The 26645-nt window shown below is 46.8% G+C and overlaps 1 protein-coding gene across 1 annotated transcript; it reads right to left on the reverse strand.

Annotated features, from left to right (window-relative positions):
- Window positions 1-896: 896 nt before the first annotated feature.
- On the reverse strand, window positions 897-19331 carry garre1 (granule associated Rac and RHOG effector 1; the record flags this gene model as incomplete). The annotated part of the gene is made up of 13 exons (XM_080539404.1): window positions 897-2918; window positions 3111-3189; window positions 3347-3484; window positions 3838-4003; window positions 5605-6764; window positions 7841-7966; window positions 8320-8417; window positions 10232-10390; window positions 11050-11211; window positions 11634-11729; window positions 11961-12101; window positions 13044-13256; window positions 18828-19331. The coding sequence occupies 13 exons, from the start codon at window positions 19329-19331 to the stop codon at window positions 2550-2552; spliced, it is 3411 nt and encodes a 1136-aa protein (XP_080395530.1). The 3' UTR covers window positions 897-2549.
- Window positions 19332-26645: the final 7314 nt, after the last annotated feature.

The raw sequence follows: 26645 nt of genomic DNA on the forward strand, positions 1-26645 counted from the left end.
CGGGTCAGCTGGTTAGCAAGTCACCAAGTTTCGGATTTGGAATAGTGTTGTTTAATATGACAGAGTAGCCACATAGGAAAATTACTTGGGTCAAGGACTGCAGTAATAATATGAGCAAAATCAACTTCAACCCTTGTTATAGATGTGAAAGCTCCCCCAGCATCAACCGGTTACATGTTAAGCCTGATAAAGGATTAAGCAAGTACACCACTAGAGGAAGCTAGAAAACTGGATGTAGACCAGGAGAGCTCTCTGCTGCGTCCCTGTTTTCCCAGCCTTCTCCTGAAGTATGCATTTTTGCACTTTCCCACATGGATTTAAAAGGGCATGTATTGGTGTAAGCGCCCATGCTCAGACTAGCCCTATGCTCTTAAATTCACGTGGGAAAGAGCGCAAGTGTGTACTTCCGGAGAAGGGTGGAGAAATAACATCATACTTTGTTTATTTGTAGCTTTAGTGCCTACTACAAAATGCTTCAGAACCTGCACAATGTATCTTGGCCAGCCAATCTGTTCTGATCCTCCCTGGGTGAGTTACAGTAACAAAACTACTCGACAATGACCTATGCGCACTCGTCAAACAATGAGAAACAAACTATATTATTGTTGAAAAAAAAACTATTTAAGTTCGCATATCGGTCATGGTGCTGTCTGGTTGATCAAAACTGCTCAACAATTAAATATGCCCTCTCTTCATCAAAGAGGATCAAACTGTAATATTGTTGGAAAAGTCCTTCTAAATAGCTGACAGTTGATTCCAAGGTAGTAAAGAACATAAAAACATCCAACTCAATTGCTAGTTATTTTTTTATTCTTTTTTTTTTTTTTGCATTGCTGGTACACTTGGAAAGATTCAGTTGCCAGCTCAAGAGAACAATAAGCAACATAAGCCAAGCAGTCCCCCTTCATATCGTCTGTCAGGGTAACGGTTTCTTTTTTGTAGACGCCACTAGTAAACCATTTGACACAGCTGAAAATGCTAACAGTTACAGTCCAAGGTCTTTAAAGATATCTTTAAAAAGGCTGCAACAGTTTGGGAGATAACACGGACAAAAAGCAACAAACCCTATATTTTGATTGTGCAAAGCACAGAACTATAAAAAGATATATATTTATATGTATATACAGCAAACGATTCTCTGTAAACATGGTAAGTATGTTAGTTTTCAGAAAACATGGTGTCATAAATACAGGCAACATTGGCATCCGCAAACATCACAAAAAGTTAACATTCTGGGCATTTAAATACAGCCCATAGCCATATAAACTGAAGAAACATGGGTTCAAAAATACCCTAATCACACAATGTTTTAGTGTTTAATTATAATGGCATATTTGGTAACCTTTATAGATATATGGTGTAGTTAAACTCTGTAGTAAATAAAGAAATGTGCTTTTCACATCTTGGGAAAAAAAATAATGTTTTATGTAATATGCCTATATTTTACTAACATATACAGTAATGGTATAACATGTAAGAAAATACAAAAATAAGATTAATACTGTCAATATTTGTACAAGAAAATATTGTATTTTAAAGGAACAAAAGTTAGATTTAGAAGTTAGTGTCATTCTGAAGCAAACAGCCAATCAGGGGGGAAAAAAAACAGAAATGAATGCGCTTTTGATCATAAAGACTTTCCCATATGCTTTTACACAACGGGGCATGTAACTTTATTTGCGATCAGTATAATAATCTCCAGACTCCGCTTGTTATCGCTCCAGCACCATTCATCTTCTGAACAACGCTTTGGTTGGAAAATAATATTCTGCAAGTGCTATTAATACCAACATGGCACATAGTTACTGCTATATTTTTTTTTTACTCTGTCAGTTGTTGAAAAAGTAGTGTATTTCTTTCAAATTACACCTCTGCAATGACTATTATATTTATGCTGAGCCTGCTCAAAGCCTCTTAATAAAAATAAGTAAATTATTTATATATTTCAACTTCAGTAATTGACAAGCTATGGAACAGTAGATGGTAGCTGTAGTCTGAGTCATCTTTCGTGAGATTTGGCAGTTACAGCTATGTAGACACAGTATATAATTATGGGCAGACTGGAGCATCCCATTAAGAGCCCTCGTCCACTAGAATCCTCTCCTGTTACACATTTTCAGCTGCGGAAGCAAAGTGTGGGAATGGCCGTGCATGTCTCAAGCGCTCGTCTGAGGAAACACAGCGTATAAACGAATCAGGCAGAGACGCGACCATCGGACTAACTTGCTGTCAGCATGAAACATGCATTGCTCACAGCTTTACATGGCAGTTCAGAACACGTCTCTTTCAAATGGGGACTTTTGAAATGGAAAAATACATACAAAACGTTGAGCCAATGTGAACAATGCAATTTTGCCTTAAAACATACTTTTTCTTTTTTTCTTCTTTTTTCTTTTTAAGACTGCCCTTTTTTCCAATTTACTGGCTATTATTTGAATGGGCAACATGACTATTTGTGTTGGTCGCAGCTTGCGTGTTAGCGAAGCGAATGCAGCTACAGGTATTCTACCATGCCAATATACAGTCCCCAGAGGACACGTTTGGTCTGATTAGTACTGGTGAAGGTAGGAGGGCCTGTGCTCATGTTTAAGAGGGAAGGATTTGAAGCCCTTGCTGATGGGTTTGTGCTGTTGTTGTTGTTGCTGCTGCTGCTGCTGTTGTTGTTGTTGTTGTTGTTGTTGTTGTTGTTGTTGTTGCTGCTGCTGCTGGGTGTAGGGGAAGCCGGAGGAGATCCCCGTGGAAGGGCAGTCACTGGCTGTGGACCACACTGGAGACTGCAACAGCTGCATGGAGTCACTCCACTGGGTGGAAGGGATGTTCATCTGGTACAAGGAAGAGCTTGGATTGGGCATGGTGTTGTGGGTGTGAGCGGAGTGCTGCCAGGGGGCCTTGGGCGGCCACGTCTTGGTCTTGCTGTCCTGTGGAGCAGAGGCCATGGGGGGGGGAAAGATCCAAAGATTCACATTCAAATCCTTCAACAACCTAGAACGGCGCAAACATTTGCATTTAAAGTGATTCTAGGAAATAATCACAGTGTACATAACAGCAACTGCCGGTAGTAGCAACAGCAAGCAGCAGCTAACCCAGTTATCAACCTCCAGACTGTTTACCTGATTATTATCATCCACCAGGTGATGGAGGGGTGGAGAGGGGAGAGTGCACGCCTCCTGTTCCCCACAGCTGTGTTTCCTGAGGGCACAAGAGGCATGAAGCTCAACAATACAGAAACTGGCTATATTATTTGATGGGAGTATTATTATTAAAAATTTCAAATTAAAAAGGGACACAGTTATAGTAACAACCCACAGAGGGTTAGGTGAAGACTTTATTTAAGAGTGTGTCGCACCTTCTTTGTTTGACTGCTGCTACGAGGTCGGGTCCAGAAAACATGGAGAAGAGACTGTCCCCATTGGCTGAGGAGGTCTCATCACTGGAACTGGCAGAATCCCCCTGATTGGCTGACCAACTGCTGTTGACTGCCTCCCTGTTCACATTGGTGGTGGTCAGAACAGAGACTCTGCAGTCAACTCATGTTGTTCTTACTCTGTCACGTCATGTACTCCACCCTTCACCTGAAGTCTGCACTTGCATGTCCACTTCCCCATGCGCATTTGAAAACAGAGGCTTGGTCTACACACCGATGAGCTGATCCATTCCCATCAAAACCCACCCATGTGGGGGAGTGTATACTTCAGGAAAAGGGTGGAGAGATGGGACACAGCATGTGGTGTGTGTGTGTATGAGATATGTGGAGAGTGTGTTTGCGTGTGTGTGTGTGTGTGTTATGGTAGGAGCTGACAGTGTTTGGTTAGCTGTGGTCAGCATGGACACACATACCCCTCGCTGTAGTACTCTGGGTGGGACCAGGTCCGGTGTTGCTCGTCAGGGATTGGCCAGTTGCTGCGGGCGTTGCTCGGGCGACGGATATGCTGCACCTGCCGTTTCTGCTGCATGGCCTGGCTGACCCCAGCGACGTAACGTGCAAATTCGGGGTCAGAGCCAACTGAGGATGAAAAGGAGAGAAACCCGCAGTCAGTTTCTGACACCCTCAGCTTTTCCCTCTGTGTTTGTGCCCCCACGGCTCAATCCGTTTAGCCAGACTGTCGACCAAAGCAGAAAAAGCACAATAGCCGTAAGTCAGCTGAACACAATGGCCCCCGCCGGAATAAAAAAAGAAAAAGAAAAAGAAAAAAGTCTGATGAACTGTAAAGAAGAAAAAAAAAGAAAAAAAAAAAAAAGGAAAAGAAAAAAGAACAACAAGAAAGAAAAAGATATTGCGACTGACACATTTTAAATTAATTAAATGTCAAATTACAATCATAACCGCTGGGGGGAGGGTGGGGCATCTGCTTGAAGACAATGACCTACATTACTATTTGCAGTGATGTTCATGTGATTGTAGTTCAGGCGTGTCAAATGTGCATCTGAATGAGAGCGTCAGATGTATTCCAGTGAATAAGATCAGATATCAAAGGCGGTTTACACTGTGGTTACAAATTGCATCTAGGCTTACTACTGTAAATCTGTGACTTGTCCTCTTTAAGTGGCACTACTATCTACAGTACGCTAAATTCATCCACAGAGCAATGCACTCCAACTGAAACCATAACAGTAGTCCATATTAGGACAGTAAATGCACCAGCACTCTTGGCCGTAAATCTTATTATTCATCTACTGCCTATTGCTCTGTATAATGACAGCACTTAGTGTGCACTCTGCAGGATATCAAATCAGGAGATCATACTGACAAAACACCTAAAGATGAATCATAAATCACAGCAATCTTCTCTCCTGCCAGCTCTCCAAATGGCTTAATGTGGTTTCACACTGAGAATATATGATGAGCACTTACGGGAGGGCTTCTGAACCCACAACACAACCTGGTGAAAACAAAAACAAAGCCTAACTATTGTCTCCGGGCATAATGAATACCTGGCTAATGACTGCCGTGCTAAACAGGAAACGGGAGTGTCTCTCTCTTCTTCACGGCCTTTGTGATTAAAGCGCAGAGTCAGCAGCACAGCTCCAGGCCCCCACTGCTGACACAGTTCTCTCACGTGGAATCCCAGGAGAGGGGCTCTGTGCTGCCTGCCTCCCTCACACTCTCAGACACTCTCCTGATAACATGCAGGGGGGAGGGGGGGGGGCACCCAGTCTCAAAGAGAAAGAGGGAGGGAGGGGGGTCTCCTTTTTTGGAGGAGGTCAATACTTAAGACCATACTACTGCACGGACACCCTTTCTGTTTTCCTTTATCTAAATTCAACTCGAGTGTGTCCGGTCTCCTTCATTAAATCAATAGGCTACACTGCAAGTCCCTCTTGCAAATATACTTTCACCAATGATGTGAAGTAGTAGACAGGCTTTCATAAGTCACATCCTACAACGTGACAGGTACGGGTGTCATGGACTACTGTCTGTCTGCAGTGTTGCCAGATTGGGCTACTTTTGGTCACACTGGACGGGTGGATTCGGCGGCTTTTAGACTGGTTGGGCTGGAAATTGTCAATCCCGTCTGGCAACCCTGTCTGTCTGTTATGAATCACACGGTTAGTCAGAGGGGAAACTGCCTGAGGAGGAGGATGATGATTATGATGACGACTCACCTGCTGGGTCAAAGGGGAGGGTGTCCCCCAGCACACCAAACACCCCCTCGTTCTGGTCCCGGTTGGGCCACGTGTTGTTGCGTGGGCCCTGCGGCTTCTGGCCCAACATCTCAGACATGACGCTGTCCATGTAGGTGCTGACCAGGCCTAGGCTGTACAGGTCCGAGCTCAGGTCCGGGAGGCCCGGCGAGCCCCACTGACCGATGGGCCCCAAGGGAGAGAGCCCTCCGGGGGGGCCCTGGGGAGGGGGAGGCGGGCCCTGCGGAGGGGCCTGCTGGCTGGAGCCGCCCAGCCACTTGCTCGGCACTCTCTGCTGGGGGAGAGCCTGGGGTGGGGGCTGCTGGGGGGGCAGCTGGGGAGGGGGCTGCTGCTGCTGACCAATGGGCTGCAGGAGGTGCTGATAGTACTGCAGTGCCTGCTGGGAAGGCTGCTGTGGGGGCTGCTGCTGCTGCTGTTGTTGCTGTTGCTGTTGTTGCTGCAGTTGTTGTTGTTGTTGTTGTTGCTGCTGTTGCTGTTGCTGTTGCTGTGACTGCTGCTGCTTCTGCACTGGCTGGGGCTGGGGCAGGGTCGGGGTAAGGGGCTGCAGGGTGCCATGGGACCCAGCCTGGGAGGTGGAGGGGGCTCCGGTGGGGGGTTTCAGCTCGGCGGCGCTGGTGGACGCCACAGAGTTCCTCCTCTTGACCAGCGGGGAGGCCTGCTGGGACTTGCCCATGTTGAAACCTGAGAGAAAGTCTATGACGTCCTGCATCTCCTGGTCCGTGGGGAGGTTCATGCTCTGGTCGTCCACACACACCGAGCCGTTGGCCACCCCGGGCTGGCCGGGGTCGGGGTTGCAGGACAGACTGCCCATCTGCAGGATGCTCTGAAGCCTCCCGTCTGGGTGGCCCAGGCTCTTGGGCTTGTTGTCCTCCGAGCTGCTGACGGACAGCATGCTGCGGGACGGGGTGCTGGGGATGGAGTAGCTGCCCCCCCCGCCCCCGCCCCCACCACCCCCGGAGCTGGAAGAGGCCTTCTTGGTGAACTTGGAAGTGAGCTTGGAGATGGTCTTCGGCAGGCCGCTGGAAGCTTTGGAGCCGGTTCCCGGAGGCAGGTCGGCCTGCGCCCCGTAGTCAGGGGTCTCCCTCTGTAACTGCATCTGGATGGTGGGCAAGGCCTGCTCTCTGTGGTCAGACGGTAAACACATACAGAGTCAATAGAAGCCCAGGTTGAAACATTCATTGGCCCAGGTGGCTAGGTTCAATAGTCTTAGTATGACTGAAACCCAGGGTGAGCCAAACCCTGACTATTTATCATTTTCAGTCGACCAGTGCCAGAGTGAACACACATCTGGACTAAGGTTGGGCCTTAATTAAATATTATTGAATATTGTGATATTTGAAGCACATAATGATATTTGCAGTGCATCATGATATGGTTAACATAACTGGATATGTTAAGTGTCCCAGTTTTGCTAGGCAAAGCACATCTAGTGGTGCCCCTTTGTTTCTCTAGTCTAGACTATTGACACCAGCCACACACTCAATGCACTGCTGTTCTGTCACTTTGCTCACATGTCTCCACTCTACTTCAGCAATGATAAGACACTATCGTGTGTGGTGACACTATCTACAGTAACATCAATAAGAAAGTGCTGAATCTGATAAGACGCTTTTATTGTCCGTTTGTCTGTGAGGTTTTCTTTACGTCATTAATCTGGGGGGTAATCCATCAACGTTGCTAAAGGAAAATTCTGACTTAAATATAGACTGACTATGTTATATAGTCACTATATTCGGTTGTTAAGTCGTGATGCGTTTCCGGGTCCAAAGCTGGCTGAGGCGCTGTCTTTGAAATGCCTCAGTAATAATAATAATTCATTATATTTATATAGCGCTTTTCCGAGGCTCAAAGACGCTGACAAATATGGGAGAAACAGGAAAGTGCTCTGTCCCTTGTTGTATGAATAGATCCGATTGAACTCTCATTCTACCGGTGTAATACACTGGTACTCTGGTGCAGGGAATTTCTGGTTTGGACCCGGAAATTGCTAAACGTCACGTTCGACGTCAGACTTAACCGAATAGACTGACTATACTGACTAAATCTATCTATAAAGATAGTCAAGTCTATCAAGTCTTGCAAGACTTCTTAACAAAATGGAGAGATTTATAAAAAAATAAGCCTGGATTTTCCTTTCGCAACGTTGATGGAATACACCCCTGGACTCCCAAACGTGATATTGCCACCGTTCACTCACTTGCGCTCCTTCCATCGGTTGATGTCAAAGATGGCTGTGTAGAGCACGTCCACCAGGCCCAGGGTCTTCTCTGGGTCCAGACTCCTCTGCAGCAGGGACATGGTGGCTGGGTCCTCTTTCAGGCACCTACACACAGGACATTTGTCTATGCAAAAGCACTATACAAATACATTTGATTGATTGAGTCACATACCCTATCCCTAGTAACATAATAACTTGGACTTGGACAACAAACCCCTAGATGTTGGATGTATGAAGGTCTCACTAAACAGCTCTTAATATTATTATTATTATCAGGTCAAAGTCACAGTATAGCTAGCCTACAGTTTTATGGTTTGGTTTAACCAATGGGAAGTGCATTGGAGTTCTCAATGCTTGGAATTCACTTTGAGGCAGCAGGACTGTAAATGGTACTGTGGAAAATGATGGAGCTGTGTTTGACTGAGGATAGAGGAGAAGAGGCGGTGGATGACACTCACCATGTTGAGGGGACCTGGACCACCACTCTGGACCCCTCTAGGGTAATCTGAGGAGCGTAGGCCTCCTTATTCTCGATCTGAGCCGTGTCAACAACCACCTGTCCAACCGCACACACACACACGCACACGCACACGCGCCCACAAAAAGCTGCATCAGCATCGCTCTTCATAGAATCATGCATTTCTCCCGCCAGTTGTGCTGGTGAAAGCACTCTTCAAGCATATATTGAAAAAAATCTCAATACTGTATGATAAGCAACTACAACATCTTCCCACTACAACACATCTCTATCTAGCCCCCAATCTCAGCCAGTGGGTAAAGTGCAATGTGAGTTACTTGGGGAAATTAAATCTTATCTAAAGAGCTTGACAGTAACACAACAAATCCTGTGGCTCAAGTAAGCCAAATCTTTTCCAGTTCTTTGAGAGGCTTTACCTAGAGAGACACACACACACACACACACACACACACACACACACAACTGGGTCACAGGGAGGGAGGAGGCTTCCTGCATCACAGGAAGTCAGCCTATTGTTATTTATAGAGCAGGTGTATCCTCAAGAACCCACCCGGCTGACTGAAGGCTGTGTCGCGATAGACAGACACACAGACCATGTCCACACCTCCCCTCAACAACAACAATAACAACGTCACAGGCAGACAAAAAACAAAACAAAACAAAACAACTTCTCAAGACAGACGGACCAAAAATCTCTGGAGGAGAGGTCATTTCTAAAAGGCGCTACAGAGATAATTGGCTGGGTACCATGAAAGTGCTTGGCAACGGGACCAGTGAGTAATGAAGGGTAGGTGGACGTCTGCTATGCTGCTGGGGAGACTCCCTGCGTTCTCCCCCTGTGGTCGTCGGAGCTCAGATAAGGAGCTAATGTAAAGCTCCTATCCATCACCGGGGTTTGTTTTAAACTTGGCACTGGGTCGATGGGAACAGTCCCCCAGACCTGACACAGAAAATATTACAGATCGCACTGTGGAAATAAACAGCGGGTGAAATAAACACAGCCTAGTGCTGCTGCTGCTGCCCCGGGAGGACTGTCACTGACGCTGTGTGTGTGTGTGTATGTCTGTGCATGTGTGTGTGTGCATCTGTGTGTGTGTGTGTGTGTGTGTCTGTGCATGTGTGTGTGTGTGTGTGTGTCTGTGCATCTGTGTGTGTGTGTGTGTGTGTCTGTGCATGTGTGTGTGCATCTCTGTGTGTGTGTGTGTGTGTGTGTGTGTGTGCGTGTGTGTGTGTGTGCATCTGTGTGTGTGTGTGTGTGTGTGTGCGCATCTGTGTGTGTGTGTGTGTGTGGGTGCATCAGTGTGCGCGCGTCTGTCTGTGTGCATCCGTCTGTCTGTCTCCCTCTCTGCTCTCGTTTCAACATTAGAGGAGATCTGTTTTGCAGCTCCACCGGAGCGACCCCATCCTTTACCCAGATGCTGCAGGAATGTTCCCTTCACTTGGTGTCTACGTCAGGTTTATTTACCCCTCCCGGGGCACTCAAAAGGCCACAAAGGGCTGCGTGTCTCCATTACACACCTCACAGACAATGAGCTGGATGTTAGAAGACAAGAGGGAGACAAAAGCAGCAGCCATAAAGAGGAAGGCTTCACTAGACAGAGGCCAGGGTAGGAGAAGGCTTCACTAGGGAGGGCCAGGGTAGGAGAAGGCTTCACTAGGGCATGGTAGGGCGTTGTGAATCTGGAATGGGCGGGGAGGGGAGTCAGGGACCTTGATTCAATTCATTATATCATTACACCCTCGTAAAAATGTTTTTAAAAAGCAAAGCGAGAAGGCATCACGTGCAGAATCTGTCGGATGATTCCGAGAGGACTGTTTATGGTCGTGTGGTAAAGACAGAGGTATTATTATACCACAGCCGCTGTGCGATGCCGCCTGCGTACTCTACTCACCAGTCCTGCCTGGGCGAACAGCAGCTGAACGGCCGTCTTGCAGGCGCCTCTCCAGCTGGAAGGGCAGACCTGGTTGAGGACCTCGGTGACTGGGGAGTCGTCCCGGAGGGCGACGCCGTTCTGCCCCACCGCCTCCTTAATGAGCTGCAGCGTGGTGTGCTACGAAAAAACAAAAAAAACAAGGTGGCGTGTGAACACCGAGGACAGCCAGCTTCCCTCCCCGCCGCTGACGCAAGACACTCAACAGGGTAACACAATACAGTGTCTCTAACTGAAGAGCAGAGGGACTTCACCACCCCGCCCCCCCCCCCACATCCCAGCTCAAGAGGCTGTGCTGTGCTCTCGGCCAAAGTCGACCCGACGTGCTGTTTATTTTGGAGTCTCCACACGGTGAAGTAAGTGTGCAGCAGCAGCAGCAGCAGCCGCACAGACTGATAGTGAGAGATTATCAGGAGTTGTTTTGTCCACACAGATTGGAGGAGAGAGCCCCCCTGCCCCCCCATTGTAAACACACGAGGCAGAGCCTAACCAGACAGACCCAAAGCATCATCGGATGAACAATGGAATAAGTGTTTCAAGGTATCACAAAACAAAGTCTGGCCAAGTGGGAGACTCGAGACGCATTACTCATGGTGGACTTGAACGGACGTGACCTCCCGAAACAGTTCTGGTTTCCGATAGGGCGGGGGAGAACCCCCTTCTGGTTTCCGATAGGGCGGGGGAGAACCCCCTTCTGGTCGACAAGGTCATCCCATGAAAGGAAGGAGGAAATCACCCATCACCAGAGTGAGCGCCAGGATGTCAGGGGCTGCCGTTACCGTTTTCAGTTTGAGGTTCTCGGCCGCCGACTCGTTGAAGGACACTCCTTTGAGGAAGTGGGAGCCGATCTGCACGGGGATGGTGGGCAGCTCACACTGGATGGGCTGGGAGGTGGTCTGCATCCTGCCGGCCTGCTGGGCCTCCGCCTCGCTGCAGCAGCCCTACACACACACACAGACACAGAAACAGACACAGACACAGACACAGGTTACGGTAAGCTCCGTGCACGACACACACAACACCCCCCCACACACGTTAAGGTAAACTCCGTGCAGACAACACACACAACACCCCTCCACACACACACACACGTTAAGGTAAACTCTGTGTACACGACCCCACACACTTTAAGGTAAGCTCCATGCACACAATACACACGTTAAGGTAAGCTCTGTGCAGGCAACACACACACAGACAAACACACACACACACAGACACACACACACACACAGACACACACACACACACACACACACACAGACACACACACACACACACACACACACACACACACACACTGTGGCCTGTGTTATCAGATCTGTTATCCATATGCCTCAAGTCCTGTGTCTAACAGGAAACATACCTGTAGAGCAGCCTCCACAGATTTGGGATTGAGGTGAAAGCCAGCCTTCAGCGCGTATTCACTGTGGCCAAGACTCTCTAGTGCTACTTTATAAGCCTGGATAGAGAGAGAGAGAGAGAGACACGGAGAGAAGAAAAAAAATAAGAATGTACATCCATCCAACATCTAAGTAGGTCAGAGCATTGCTTCATCGAGTCCTCTCACGTTACAGCCAATGACACATTGATTAGAAGCAGCCGCTCTGGGTTCTGGGGGCTGGGGAAAGTGTTTGACTGTGGCCAGAGGCTGTGGAGGTGCATGGAGGAGGCTGCTGCCCCAACGCCCCACCTGTAAAGCGTTGTCAGTCTTCATGTTGAGCTCCTTCAGTTGGTGTTCAGGGATGTTGGTGTTGTTGGAGCAGAAGAGCTGCTGGACCTGGATGCCTGCCAGGCAGCCGTCCCGGCCCCGCTCCCTCAGCCGCCCCGTAGCCTGGAGCACACACACACACACACACACACACACACACACACACACACACACACAGACACACACACACACACACACACACAGTCTGAGATCACACAACGGCACCAACACATCTGCATAGAAAGTTGTGCGGGTATTGTTTCACAAAAGACAAAACCAATGGGGGAATGAACGTTTGGGAGTCGAAGCTTCCTGCGTGTCTGCTAGTGGTTAACTCTAAAAGTAAGTAACCGTTGTTACACTGGTCATACCGCAGGACCCAGGAGCCTGTCTGTCTCAGACGAGAGCGCAGCATAAGTTATATATATTTCAGGCCATAAATTAGATATGTATAGAATAGCTGCCCCTATAGAGGCGACAGGGGGGGGAGACAGTGTCTCTCTCTATCTAAACTGGCCAGCAGTGAGTCAGGGAGGCCTAGCGCTGCAGCACATTCCATCAGGATATCCAGCTCTGCTCCCCTCCAGGGCTACGCTGCGCATGCCAGAGCCTAGCAGATCAATCAGGCCACTATTCTCCACTCTGGCTCACTGTACACACACATACACACACGCACACGCACACGCACACGCACACGCACGCTCAGAACAAAGCTCAAAATGTGCCGGAGGGACTGATTAGCCACGGGATTAGCTAGCTAGCTCCTCTCACAAAATGGCCTCCCCCCTCTTTCAGGCTCTGGGGGGGAGGGGGGGGGGGGGTGTTTGGGAATGTGGGAACATGGGCAATACACAGGTTCATGGACAGACAGACAAACTCCTCAAAAGGAAATAGGAAATTGTGGCTGGAATCGTAGCCGACTGTCTGCATTTGTCTGGAATGTAAGAACAGAAAGGCTTTTCACCTCCAGGAACAAAAAAAGCCCATTTCCATACCAGACCAGGAAGCTCCCAGCTAAGGAGAGTCCTGGGAGGTGTGTGTGTGTGTGTGTGGGTCTCTGCATACCTCTGCTGCACCCTTCCATGAGCGGGAGGCCTCCTCTAGCTCTGTGAGGGGCCCCGGGCCGGAGCTCTGGGAGCGGGCGCTGCTGCGGCGCTCCTGGGCCTGGGCCAGGGCCTCGGCCAGACACGACTGGGCCACGGGCTGCACCTTCTGGAGGGCCTGGGACAGGAACTGGAAGTGGACCTGCATCACCGTTAGGAAGCACCGGCCCAGCACCTGCGGAGTGGTGGAACAGTACAAGTACATCAGTGAGAGCCATCGCATCGCCGCCATCACCATCAGGAACGGAGCTCTGAGGAAACATAGAGGCAGCTTGCCCACGGTTGACATCATGACGACATTCCTGGGTTTCACACTGAGACACTGTTGGCTTTAATGACGTGGGTTGTTGATCCTAAATAACTCAACACCTAACTTCTGACTGAGTGTAATCAGATTATCTAAATAGAAAGCACATGCAGTGAATCGTTCTATTGCTTTTAGGCTGCTCCTTCTTGTTCTGTGGGAGAACTCAGAAGAGAATGACAATGTCGGGCCAAATTAGCCAGGAAAACACAGCAAAAACATGTGAGAGTATATTGTGATGGGAAGACTATAAAACACTACTCTGCATTAGAGTTTCTGAAGAAGCTTTGGAGCTCTTTCCAACTGGTCCATGTCACTAATACATAACAGAGAGAGTTACAATTGTAAAGCCCAAAAGCTTTGCCCAATTGCTCAAAGCTTTAGTTGTGGCAGGACAATATTTGTCTGTGCCAACGTCATTTTCTGCTCTGATCGATAACACATTGTCTCATTTTCCACATAACTACAACAATACAATATTGCTTCAGCATCATAAATGGCAAATTCACTTTCTTCCATAATAGGGAATCCCGCTTTGCGCTAATAAATCTCCTGAGAGCCAAGGCCACGTCATAAAGCTCCACAATCAATGCTGAAAATAAAACAGCTGCCACCCCCCGCCCCCCCCCTGCCTCAACTGCATTAGTTATTGTTGCGCTGTTTTTTCCAGGTGGAAGCTACCAATCCCTGTGTAGTGTGTGTGTGTGTGTGTGTGTGTGTGTGTGTGTGTGTGGTTCAACATCCATATGCAGACGTGTTTGTTGTTGTCCCGTTTAGCTAAAGAAGAGCAACGGGACACCACAGCGCTTGGCTGTGGTCACAGGGTTTTTCTTTTTCAGGTACGTGCCTAAAATATCTTTGGGCTGAGTTGTAAAGACAGAAATATGCCGCCCCTGTTTAACGGCAGACAGGAACAACCAGGCCGCCGGGGCGTCCTCATTCTTCAACAACACATCATGGAAACACCAGCGTTTCAGGGTCTGTACAGAGGCGAGAAAGCCTGCTTCCGCTCCCAGATAGGAACGCATTCTTCTAGCGTAAGGGAACGGGCCGACCAGGCAGCGGTGGTCCTGATCCAGCGCTGATGAGGATGTGTCAAATGTCTGCTGTTTATGCCATGGTGCCGATTACATTATTAACTGTGGTATATCACGTCAGTGTCTCAAACGAGAGATGCATACCAAACTGTGGCATAATATCATGGACAATAAAAATGACTGTCTTTCCTCGCTCTGCTAATTGCTATCAGCCTCGCCGAGATTGAATCAACAAATAAGACCATTGTGAAACAAATTACTCATTTGGTAATCTACCAGAGAAAACGAGAAGGAATCTACAACAAAACAATAATTCAAAATCTCGCGAGGATTAGGGGGGGTGAGTCATATCATCATGGAAAATCTGAGGAATAAGTTTGTAACAGAGCCAAGCTCGCTATCTATCTTGATACAGGCTCAAACAGTGAACCATTTAACAGCCTTCTAAGGACACCTATGCACTGCTGATGTTACAATCCTGCTGAATCCAATCCTCATTCTGAAGGGGGGGGGGGTGAAAGACCAGCGAGTGAGAAAGAATGAAAAAGCAGATGCGATGCCACTCTGGGCCGTTTCATGTTTTCAAACCGGCCCAGAAGAAAAAAATAAAAACACACATTTCCAATGGGAACATTCACTCCATGGACCACAACAGGGTGGTGTGTCACATATCAACTAAGCCTCTTCCAACATAGCCTACTGCAGTCTTCTTCACCAATTGTTTTGGCACAGGTTTAATATTCTCTCTTTTGATGAACTGGCCGCCTTTTGTTACAGCGAGAACATAACCTTGAGATTCTCATGTAGATCTAATCCCGGGCACGGTGGGTGTGGGTGTGAAATCAGAGGTAGAAGGCCAGTAACCTTAGAGTATAATAGCCCAGAAGTAGACACTGGATATGAACACATCTTATCAGGTAACATCAACCTTTCGGGGAAAAAGATTTGGCCTATACAAAGACACACTTTGAAGCCCGCTGGCTGAACTAGGTCAGGGGTGTTTTCTCAGCATTTGGGGGGTGCTTTGCTTGTGCAGTTGTCTGACTACTCAGAGATGATGGCCTCCTGTTCTTCAGGCCTCCCGTCTGGCTGGCCTTCACTCTGTGGTTTCGCTCTTGAGCTCAGTAGACGACGTACTAATAAACCATGACATTTTCATACATATTTGGCAGCTGGGGCAGCACTGAGCAGCTAGGGAGCCAGGTTCAGGATAAAAAACACACGTTTTGTTTTCCATACTGACTGGACTTTTGGATTTCTTGGGAGAAGGAAAACGGAGAGAGAGAGAGAGGGGGGGGGGGGAACGAATCCTGCTTCACATTCCAGAATTCCCTAAACTCAAAAAGCTTTTTTTGTTCATCCAAACCAATTCAATCTCATCTACAACTGCCAAAAATACATTTTTATACACAGACACACAAAGGAAAAGCCTTTCACGGTCTCAAATGCGAAAAGAAGTTTCAAGTGGCAGGGGAACAGTCTAATCTGGAGGTCTGACTTCATGAAGGAAACGCAAGTTCAATAAAAAGCGATTGATGAAAATGACAATCTCTATCCAGATTTTTTTTGTAGCCTCTGTGTCATTTTCAAATGTAGGCTAGTCAAAACGCATGAAACATGTTATTCTTTGATAACAACAAGAGCTTTAATTCAACTTCAACTATTTTGGTTTTTGTTTATTCTCTTGTACATCCTGTTTTTTTCCATGTAGGCTACCCTTACTAGTTCTTCAACAAACACACTGTTGTAAACGGCTTTAGGGCTGAAGTCAAAAGTAAGTTGGGCCATGAATGCCAGTCCTGCAGTCTGAACTTTCACAGAGTTGGGCTCCCTTTAATATCTGTTGCTGCAGTGCATACCCAAGACCACAGAGAGTCCAAATTACATATTATGGTGTAAAAGTCTTTCCGGCTCTGGGCATGCCCACATCCACTGAGGCACTGCGGTCCCTCATAAACTGTCCTGACCATTCGCCCATTCACTGCCACCGAGGGGAAAGGCCTCGCAGCAGTAGAACCGACGACATTCACTAGAGGAAACTCACCTGACTGCCGTATTGAGCCGATGGCACGCTTACACGCGATGTAGGCTAATTCCAGCCACACAGTCCCTAGTGCTAATTTGCCATCACATCCACCGATCGCAGGAACCGATGTTTATTAAAGGAATACAACAGCATATGCAACGTGTGATCAGTGACACTGTGGAAGATTTTGAGCCTGCTACGGTAGCTAGAGACAGGGGGGGGGGAAGCTAAAGTAAACAAGCACACGCACTAACTGACTGCACTTCTCCAGCTAGCATGGTGGGATCATGTTACACTCACGTGAAGGGAGGAAAAGTGTTGTTTTGGTGTAAAAAATTAAATATATAAGAAAGAAAAAATAAAAAGCAAAGCAACTGACCCAGTGTATGACAACATTTTGGATTCAAACCAGATGACAAAGGTTAGGGAGCGTGGAGCATTTTAAAATTGTAACTGTTTTAGCAGTTAGTAGACAATTAGGGCTGGGTTCAAAAAATCGATTTCCCGATTCTGAATCGATCTTCATTAAAATTATAAAAAATTATAAAAAATTATTAAAATTATCGATTATCGATTCTTAAATCCCGAGATCGAATTTTTTTTTTTTTTTTTTTTTGCTTGCAGCTTCAACCCGCAACGAGATCTCGTGGCCAGATCTCGCGCTACAAGAATTTATCATATCTCACGCAACGTGAGGTCTCAACACTAAAATCTAAAAACATGGCGATGGCAGGGACACTCAAGTCACCACCAGGCTTAAAGTCAGATGTCTGGGTGCATTTTGGATTTTAAAAATGTGACGATAGAGATGAGCTGGACAAAAGCAAAGTCATATGTAAATAAAAAGTACATTCATGTAACTGCTTTGGAGTCAATTCATTGATATGTTTAACAATGCTACATGTTTTAGGGCCGGTTTCACAGACAAGGCTTAAGCCTAGTCCTGGACTAAATCACACTTTCAATGTAAAATCTCCATTGAAGATGCTTTTTAGTCCAGGATTAGGCTTAAGCCTTGTCTGTGAAACTGGCCCATAGGGTTCCTTGAACCATTTATAGCATTAGTTCAGAGAATCTCTTTCATATTCAAGCAAAAAATGTATATTGTAACTAGATCGAATTGGAATCGAATCGAATCGAATCGAATCGTGAATCGAATCGAATCGGGCTGTGAATCGAGCTGTGAATCGGAATCGAATCGTTTTGGGAAATCAGTGGCGATACCCAGCCCTATAGACAATAGTTTAGACACTTTTATCCAAAATGACTACAATTAGAGATTACAGGGACAGTCTCCCTGGAGTAACTTCGGGCTAAGTGCCTTACTCAAGGGCACACTAAGTGGTAGTGTTCCCAGGTGGGACTTGAACTCTTGACCTTCTGACCACCAGTCCAGCTCACTATCCACAAGGCCACCACTACTGGCATCATGTGTGTAGCCAGTTGTAGAGGCTAGTCGTAAGTAGCTAAAAACTGCTTTTGAGAAGGTAAGAGTGTGCTCGATGCCCTGTGCCGCTGCGCTGGGTGGCACAAGGTTGTTGTTGTTTTTTGGAGGGGGTTGGAAGGTATTACCTGAGTAGCAGGTATTTTGGCGGGAAGATATACAGGTTTGGGAATTATGATAGTGGCCCAACTAAATGGTAAATAAACGGTTCACTTAATCACAGGGAACAAGGGCATTTCTCTGGAGTGCCATTTAGGAGTGGTACTACTCTCTCCATTCATATTCATGACCCAGACAGGCTAGAAGTAGGCACAGCTGTGGTGGCAGGATGTAAATAAAGGCCACTTGTCCACACAGATGCCAGAGTCTCGTCAGATAAAACCACACAAAGACTGCAAGTACAGAAAATACCTCCTAGTACAGCGTTTCACTTCTTTTTTCAAGCAACTGCAAAGCCAGGGGAGCATCACGGGTGATTTGTCTCAGCATCCTGGCTGTTCTCACATCCTCAGTGCTTTTCACACCTCACCCTCAGATCCTAGCAGCAACCTAACATTGGGCGTGAGGGCCTCATTTGAGCCAAGAAATTCTGAATCAAGGAGCTATGCATTAGAATATACTGTATTAAGAGGCGTCTTAGTACTCAGCACTAAAAGAAAAGGAGCAAATGAAACAAACTCGGGCCTAACAAGTGATTAAACGCTGGTGCCTTATGAAAAAAAATATTATAAAAAAAAACATCTGCTCTCTTTAGCAAAAATATTTCTCATTTCTAATAACATTTCCTTTCACAGAACCCCCCATCCCCAATATGAATGGAAAAAACAACATTTTTCCACAGGTTATGTCAACATGTTATGTGTTGACAGGTGTTCAGTGTTCAGTGTGTGTGTGTGTGTGTGTGTGTACCCAGTTCATCCTGGGGGGATGCCTACCTCTACATCCTGCAGGCTGAAGTCATTCTGGTCTTTGAAGTTGGCGGCCCCTGCGCTTAGTTCCATCAGCATCTTGGCGATCTCTGGCTTTATTGCTGCAGTCAGCCGGCTGGCCGCCTCCATGACGTGTTCCTGCACGTCCTTCAGTTGCATAGCTGCTTTGGAGTAGTGAGAGTCCCTGAACACGCTACTGAACAGGTCCGTAAGGAAGGCGCTGGCCCGGCAGAACACGTTGAGTGCGTCCAGGTACTTGGAGATGCCCTGCTGGATGTCGGCGACCGCGGTGGTGGCGTTGGGGGGAGGGGGGTGGCAGCTGCCGGGCATGCCCACCCCGGTGCTCATGGGGGAGGGCGCGGAGCAGGAGGAGCCCAGGGGGGCGCTGAGGGTCCGGCTCAGCTCAGGCATCTGGTACTGCTGGTGCTGCTGCACTTTCTGCTTGGACCCGCCGAGCAAAAAGCGCCGCTTGTAGTCCATTTTACTTTCCTGCGCACTACAACAATACATAAGTGGCGGGCTGACTATGGAAGCTCCTTTTCGCCAGCCACTATAGCTCGCTCTTTATAAACTAACAAAACAACCCCCGCCCTAAAGTCCTGGAACTGTTCAAGTTATGTAAAAAGACAGCTTAGAGGTTCCATCTGCCAGAGGCTCATGTCAGTAGGCCTGGTTCCGTAGCTGCAGGGAGATGGAGTGAAGGAGTCGGGTAGAGAGACTTGCTGACTGAGTGTGATGTTTATGTGCAGCCCTGCTGCAGCTCACAATGGACAGTCCCAGCAAAGAGAAGGGGGCAGAAATGCACCTTTCAGATCGTGTATTTTCAGCTTCAAAAAGGAGTCAATGTTTGATGAGAGAACTGAGCCAGAAATGTGATAACACTCTACAATTGACTCTCATTCAAAGCTGAGCTGCAGTCCAGGAAACTTTCAAAACTCGTTACTTTTCCTTCGAATGGAAGTTAGAAATTCCTTCTTTGTATAACATATATAGTACATATACACATACATATATAGATATAGATGTTTTGACCGGTAGACTTCTAATAAAAATAGAAAATCTTTAAAAGCAGTAAGCAAAAAACAACGAGACACTGGTCAACAGCAAGGACTAAAAAATGAAAAAACAGACACAAAAAAAGAAAGACAAAAAGAAAAGAGTCCAGGGACAATGGTGCCTTGGCGTTCCCTCTGCTGTGGCAGCCTCGGTGCTGTGCGGAGCTGAGGGCAGACAGATCCAGTCCGTCAGAGATCCTCTTCAGCGAGTGGAGAGGGGAGGGGGGGGGGGATGGGGCAGAGCAGCGGCCAGCTGATAGGACTGCTGGAAACTTTGCTGGCCTCCTCCTCCTCCTACGGCTTCCTTCTGCTGGGCTGAGGTAGTTATTACTCACCGCGGAAACCAATGTGCTTCCAGATCTCGCTGCTCCACAAACGCAGATTAGGACGACAAAAAGCACAAATGTATCTGTAAGGCCTCTAGGTCATTTCCTATGGGAGGAAAGGAGAGAAACAAAAGAGAACGTTACCCATGATATCAGAGGAAGGATGATCTTTGTTTCAAATGGGTGTTGTTTTTCCAATTGGCTGTTCTGTGAAAGTTCTCGAAAAGATTGCTTAAAAACAAATGAACTGAGTCGGCCCCGGAAAGCTCCATATATGACAACACAGGCCAATACGGCACACTACATGATACACTTGTGCCACATAACATACTGCAACCACAAAATAAGAAACGGGAAACAGAACAGGGACATCCAGACATTTCAGGGATTAAACTGTTGATCCCGTTAATCTCATAATAGGCTAATTCAGTAACAAAACACTTGACCTTTCTGGAACAGTAGCCTAATGCCGCGCCTCATGGAGAGCAACTGAGGAATAGTCAAACTCTGACACTCAGAAGACTCCTCCTGCATAGGGAGCCGCAGCCACAGAGAGACATGTCTGCAAGCAGGCATTGTTGGGGAACAGTGGCGATCTGTCCAGATGGAACACATGCCGTGGGAGTTACAATATCCCCATTCAAAACCCAGGCAGTAAATGCCCATGACAACCTGTTGTATCTCCCTTTGGTGCTTTTATGTCATTATGCAAATGAGCATAATCATATTTGCATGGTTAGGGAAAAAGAAAAAAAGAAAAAAGAAAGAAAGAAAGAAAGAAAAAAGACCTAGCATGAGAACAGTGTCACCCGTAGGTTAAAATAAAGAAAACCGTGTCAATGTTTGGTAATGTAAATGTTTTCTTCCTGTCCCTGAATGCAAATTATAGGTAAGGAAGAAGAAAAAAAAAAAAAAAGAAGGGGTGTCGATTTGACCTTCACCTGTGACAAAGGACAGAACACTGGGTGGTGGTGATTAGCGTCTATACATATGTAAACATGACAAGTGGTCACGAATGTCACCAACGACTGTCATCATAATCCAGTAGCCTACACAAATCAGTCTGTCTTGAAACCCCTCTACAGGCGTTTCACAGTTTGGATTTCTGGTAATATAAATTTCTGGTAATAAGAATAATTTATTCACGTAAAAAAATGTTTTGCTTGTTACAGTTTCCAAATTAAACGCGATCGTTAACGCGTAAACATTGACAGCCCTAATATACACAGGCTGTGTATCTACTTACTTACACATCTACGTCATTAGCTTGTGATGTTTTGCGTCCTGTTCAGGGTGCAAAACAACTAATGACGTAGATGTGTAAGTAGATACACAGCCTGTTTTTCTTTCTGTGGAACTGAACACATAACACTCTAGGGTACTGTCACTCAGCCCCATGCTTAAAGCTACAATGTTTGGGGACGAGGAGCAACTCATGGGGGAAAAAAAAAGCTATCGCTTTTCCTCAGGATAACACCAGAGACACCCCTGTCATTGTGTGCACCCCTTTATCGACCACACAAACATTCCACTACTGAACCCTGTTTATCGCCAATGTTCCACTGACCTTCAAACTCCACTTCCTTTCACAAACAGAGGGGTACGCCCTGTGGACCCACAGACTGCCCCCCTCCCTCCTTTCCATGCTGGGCAGCCCAGGGACCTCCATGTCATGGGGACTTGGTCAAACATCCCATAATCAACACCATAACTTCACTTCCCAAATGAGGATACACACTTTTTCGTGGTGCCCTCTAGATTGTGCAAGGCAAACTTTCACTCCTTATCTTGTTCTCGGCCGTAGAGACACGAGTAGTCGGCTGCGGTGCTTTGAGAGAGGTGGCTTGCTTGGCAGTGAAACTGTCGCCACCGCTAAATCCCGTGGATTACAGCGACCGCACTAATTACCAGATGCCCCACAATTTCTGCTGCTTAACACAGTAAATAGGGACACCAAGGATTGAGGGGTTAACAGGAAAGCAGACTCACTCTGAGCCAAAAAGACCAGTCCTGAAATACAGAGAAGGGATAGAAGTGTAATTCAAGAATCCGGTTGGGGAAACTCCATTGTGACATTGGTCTCAGGTCATAACAGACTTAAGAGCGGCAGGGCAGGCAGTGTCAAGTCTAATGATGATTAGATAAGGCAACTAAGCCTATTTCTCACTTCATCTCACACACTAGGCTACATCTCTCTCTCTCTGTGTGTGGACAATGAAACATGAAAGACAGGCTCTCTAGATTGTGCAAGGCAAATTCTCTGTGTGGCCTATGAAGCACAAAGTGGAAAGTTTTGTGCTGTTGTGAAAAGTGATGGAGAATGACGGGGTCCTCCCCAAAGAATGTAAGGGAGGGAAAGGGATGGGGATTCAAAGTGCTCTAGAGGGGGCATCTAGGGAAGGGGTCACAGCCATTATAGGCGACCCTGGAGCAATTAGGGATTCAGTGCCTTGCTCAGGGACACTTCGATACGTGGTCCACTGGGGATTCGAACCGCTGCGAGATGGCAACTTTACGATCATTAGACGCCGGCTCTACCAGTTAAGCCACAGCCTCAAGCAAATTAAACTATATATTTAGCAATGATAGAGTGAGTAACTATCATTGACTGCCAACGACATAGTCGTTGAAAGCGAACTTGAAAGCATTATGATGATCAGTGAATTCAGCATTTTAGCTGTATATCTTTTGCGCACTTCGACGGTTTTTAACAACGCAATCCAGCACCACACTGTTTAAAAAGAAAAGATGAACCCTGAATGAGCAGGTCCGCACAGTCTCCTCAGACACTTTCCCTTTTTAATCCCATTAAAACAGCTTCCAGTCAGGTTGGTATCATAGTAGATGTGTCTTTAGTCCATGTCCTGCATGGCCGACACTGCTACCACCTCTGGCTAAGACGAGTGGGCCCGGGCACGGTACCAATATTGATACGGACCCGCCTCGCTATCTCTCTATTGACTGCCAGTTTATTGTCCCAGGGCACAACGTATTAGAGCTTGCACCCAAACAAACACATGTGAGAGGAGGACCCCCCCAGTCTGCCGTGGCGCCGTGCCAGGCCCGCCTGGTTGAATGTCCTTCCTTCCTTCGGCAGAGTGCACTCAGGGCTAATGTTAGCTCAGCCTCCCAACTCCACGGTGCATCTCAGCTGCTGCACTTGGGACAGGAAAGGGGTTTAGGTTTCCCGAAGCAAGCTCTCTGTCGCCAGTTACAAATCCAAAACCACAGTATGATTTACCTGAGCTACTGCTAAGCCTCCAGGTAGGGCAGAACCACTACCTACAGAACTAACTACTTACTAAATTGTCAGAACGCTAACCTGTGTACAACTTACAAACCTTTTTTAGGTTGGTGGTACATGGCTGCTTTTATGTGTGGCAGCGGGGTGGCCTAATGGTTGCGGACGGGGCAGCTGCTGGCCATGCTGACAGCTCCTTATCCGCCTGCCACTGTGAAGCAGTGGCCCAGTAACAGAGCAACCACAGGCCCATCTCGTGAGGTCTATTTCAGCCTCTGCGGCCAAACAGCTGCCCGGCTCTCCACAGCACCGCTTTTAGCACTTAAAGGTTCAGCTCAAAAATGCCCTCTAGTCTCTACATCTGTTGCCAATGAAGCAGAGGAATGTATTTCCCCCTGAATGCACTTTGCAGATCCAAACAAGGACACTTCTTCAAAAAACAGGGTGAGGAACATTGACTTTAAAACCAATTCCCATTAAAAAATCATGGCCCTTGAAAACGGTTTGGCGGTACACCATTTCCTGTGACATCTGCTGTGTTGCCTCAATCTTTCCTTCATAACAGAGGTCTTACCTGACTCTTAGATATCTAGCCTATGTAAAGTCTAAGGAATAACCAGGCCGCAGAATCTACTATGGGACGCAATTTGTAGCTGCCAAAGACAACTAGCAAGAAATCCATACAACCATACACCCAACCAAATCACATCTTGGTGAGTAGTAGGCTATTTAGCCATTCACAATCCTAACATAGTCTCCGTGGATAGACTATGGGTAGTCCCTGGGGCAGCAGACAGGTTGAGGGTCAAGCCAAGTGGCAGGACAAGTGCCGCAAGCAACTGTGTGACAGCAGCCGAGGCAGGCTCCGCTCGCCCAGGGAACACAAGGAGGGCATTGTGGCAGCAGGCCCTCGCCCCTCCATACCAACGCACAGAAAAAAACACCCTTATGCAGCCGCATGACTCAAGAAAAGGAGCAACATGTGAGCTACTAAGGTGGCTTGTACAACAGCCTTCTATCATCAAATGGCATTTCCGATTCGATTCTCGTTCAAAAATAGGTTGGCTGACCGACTGTTACAGTTTGCTTTCTTTGCTAGTAGATAACCTGTGCCACCAAGGCAGACATAAGAAGCTTATGGCGGTGTATAAATAGGGAGCTGCTAAAACAAAAGGACAGGACTACGCTTGTGGACTAAACGGGTTTGAGGCGACTATGAGCCTAAACTCCAATAACATGCAAGTGCATTTGTTTAGAAAAACAATCTTGGATTGTTTTGCCGGACATAACTTATGACATAACATAACCCTATATGTTTGCGAAATGTTGACAAACTGGTATACGTGGCTTGAGAACTATTTGAAGGCAGCAAACGTGACAAGCACTTCAACATCATCTCAACACCTCATATACATGGAGAAACGGAAATAACAGGGATACTTGTTTCAACCAGACCAGTCAACTAGAGTTGAAGAATGAGACCACTCATGAGCAGAGTGCATGAACTGTGTTGTGTGTCTCAGTTCCTGTAGCAATGGCCCTGAAGACTAGAGTGACCTCCTGACTCAAGCAGCTTCCTATTCAGAGCTCCTAACTACAGCCCCGTTTCACCAACAGGCCAAAAGGGAGCACGGCTCACATTTCACCACTCACGAGGCTCATTGTAAGTAGGAGCTCCCCTGGCAAGCTGATGGGTTTCAACATTTTTCTTTTCTGACACACTTTTATAACACTTCGGGCTCATATTCTTTGAGGCAATGTGATCCATCTGTAAGCACCCTTAAATCAACTGGGAAAAGGGAGCAAGGGTTACACTCTTGACCATCAAGACATGAGACGTCCGTCTACCTCTCTCAATGTGTAAAACCTAACTTTCAGGCCACAGGAAAACAAATCTGACATCAGTTCTATTAAAGACTGGTAGCAAACCTTTGAAGACAGAAACCCTTCCCTCAAGTTGAGTAAGCCTTTGTTCTGAGGTCACAGATTTTGTGACTTGTAGGCTAAGCCACTACTTATTTTTCACCAGCACAAAAGTAAGAATTTTCTTTTCAACTCGAGGGCAGCACAGGATATGAGCTTACCGTCTGTGGAAGCAGAGCCAATTAGCCTGTCACACAAATATGGTTTTCCGTGAACAAATCAGGCGGCAGCATTGCACACAATGAGGACTGATGTTCGCCAAAACAAAACAGACACCAACTGATCTTAGTGAAGAAACAATGACTCACAAGTGTAATTAGGCTTTTGTTCTTGTATGATGTGCTGTATAGTGAATTGTAATTGCTTGCATCAAACAGAGGAAAACAGACAGAGAGATGCCCAAGTGCAGGCTCACACTGGTATTCTAAGAGACAGGGTGACATTTCACCCCTAGAAGACCCCACTCTCTGTCTGGGCTAAGTCGCCCACCATCTCCCACAAAAAGACTCCATTAGCCTACTCTTTGCCTGAGTATTGTAGCATGTGGTCATTTCTTAAAACCTTTCAACAACATCCCCAAAATTACAAAAATGGTCATTGGAAATTGTCAATTTGGCTTGAAAGCTTAGCCTACAGTTTGCATCATGCTGCTTAGGAACAATTACAACACATAGCCTATAACACAGAATCTCGTAAGCTAATTTTCTTCAGGCATTTTTTGTGAAACAAAAACATTTCTTTGTCACAGTCAGTTTTTTTCATAATAATACAGCTGTGCCATGTGACAATAGGATAATCCAGGAAAACCCCTGCTGCTTTGAAAGTAATCACTGATGTCAGGAAACTGCCAGGCCTAATATCCAAGAAAGTGACGCTGACACTTTCTAGCTTAAGGCCACATTGAATGTAACAGCTAAAGTGAGTTCAGACTTTGAAAATAGTGAGAGCGGTTATTGGCACCGACTACCAATGTTGTCCAAGGCAGTGTGGCGGTGACATGGATTATTCATCAAACAGCTAACCATTTTTGTGCCAATAAAACAGACAGACCCACCACAGAAAATCATGAACACCACTATGACTGGGCTTTTTTCACTGCTCTACAAATACATGTTCGATGCCATTCACCTACTCCTATAGACTCAAGGAACAATCTATCATTCTGTACATTGACCAGCGATAGAACATAACCAGGATCAGATTAAACAGCCTAGAATAAAGTTTTGAAAGGTTTCACAGCTCCAGCAACAACATAGGCCATCAGAAAACACACAAAACA

The sequence above is a fragment of the Nansenia antarctica genome (genome assembly GCF_963989245.1).
Source record: "Nansenia antarctica genome assembly, chromosome: 9".
Classification (NCBI taxonomy): Eukaryota; Metazoa; Chordata; class Actinopteri; order Argentiniformes; family Microstomatidae; genus Nansenia; species Nansenia antarctica.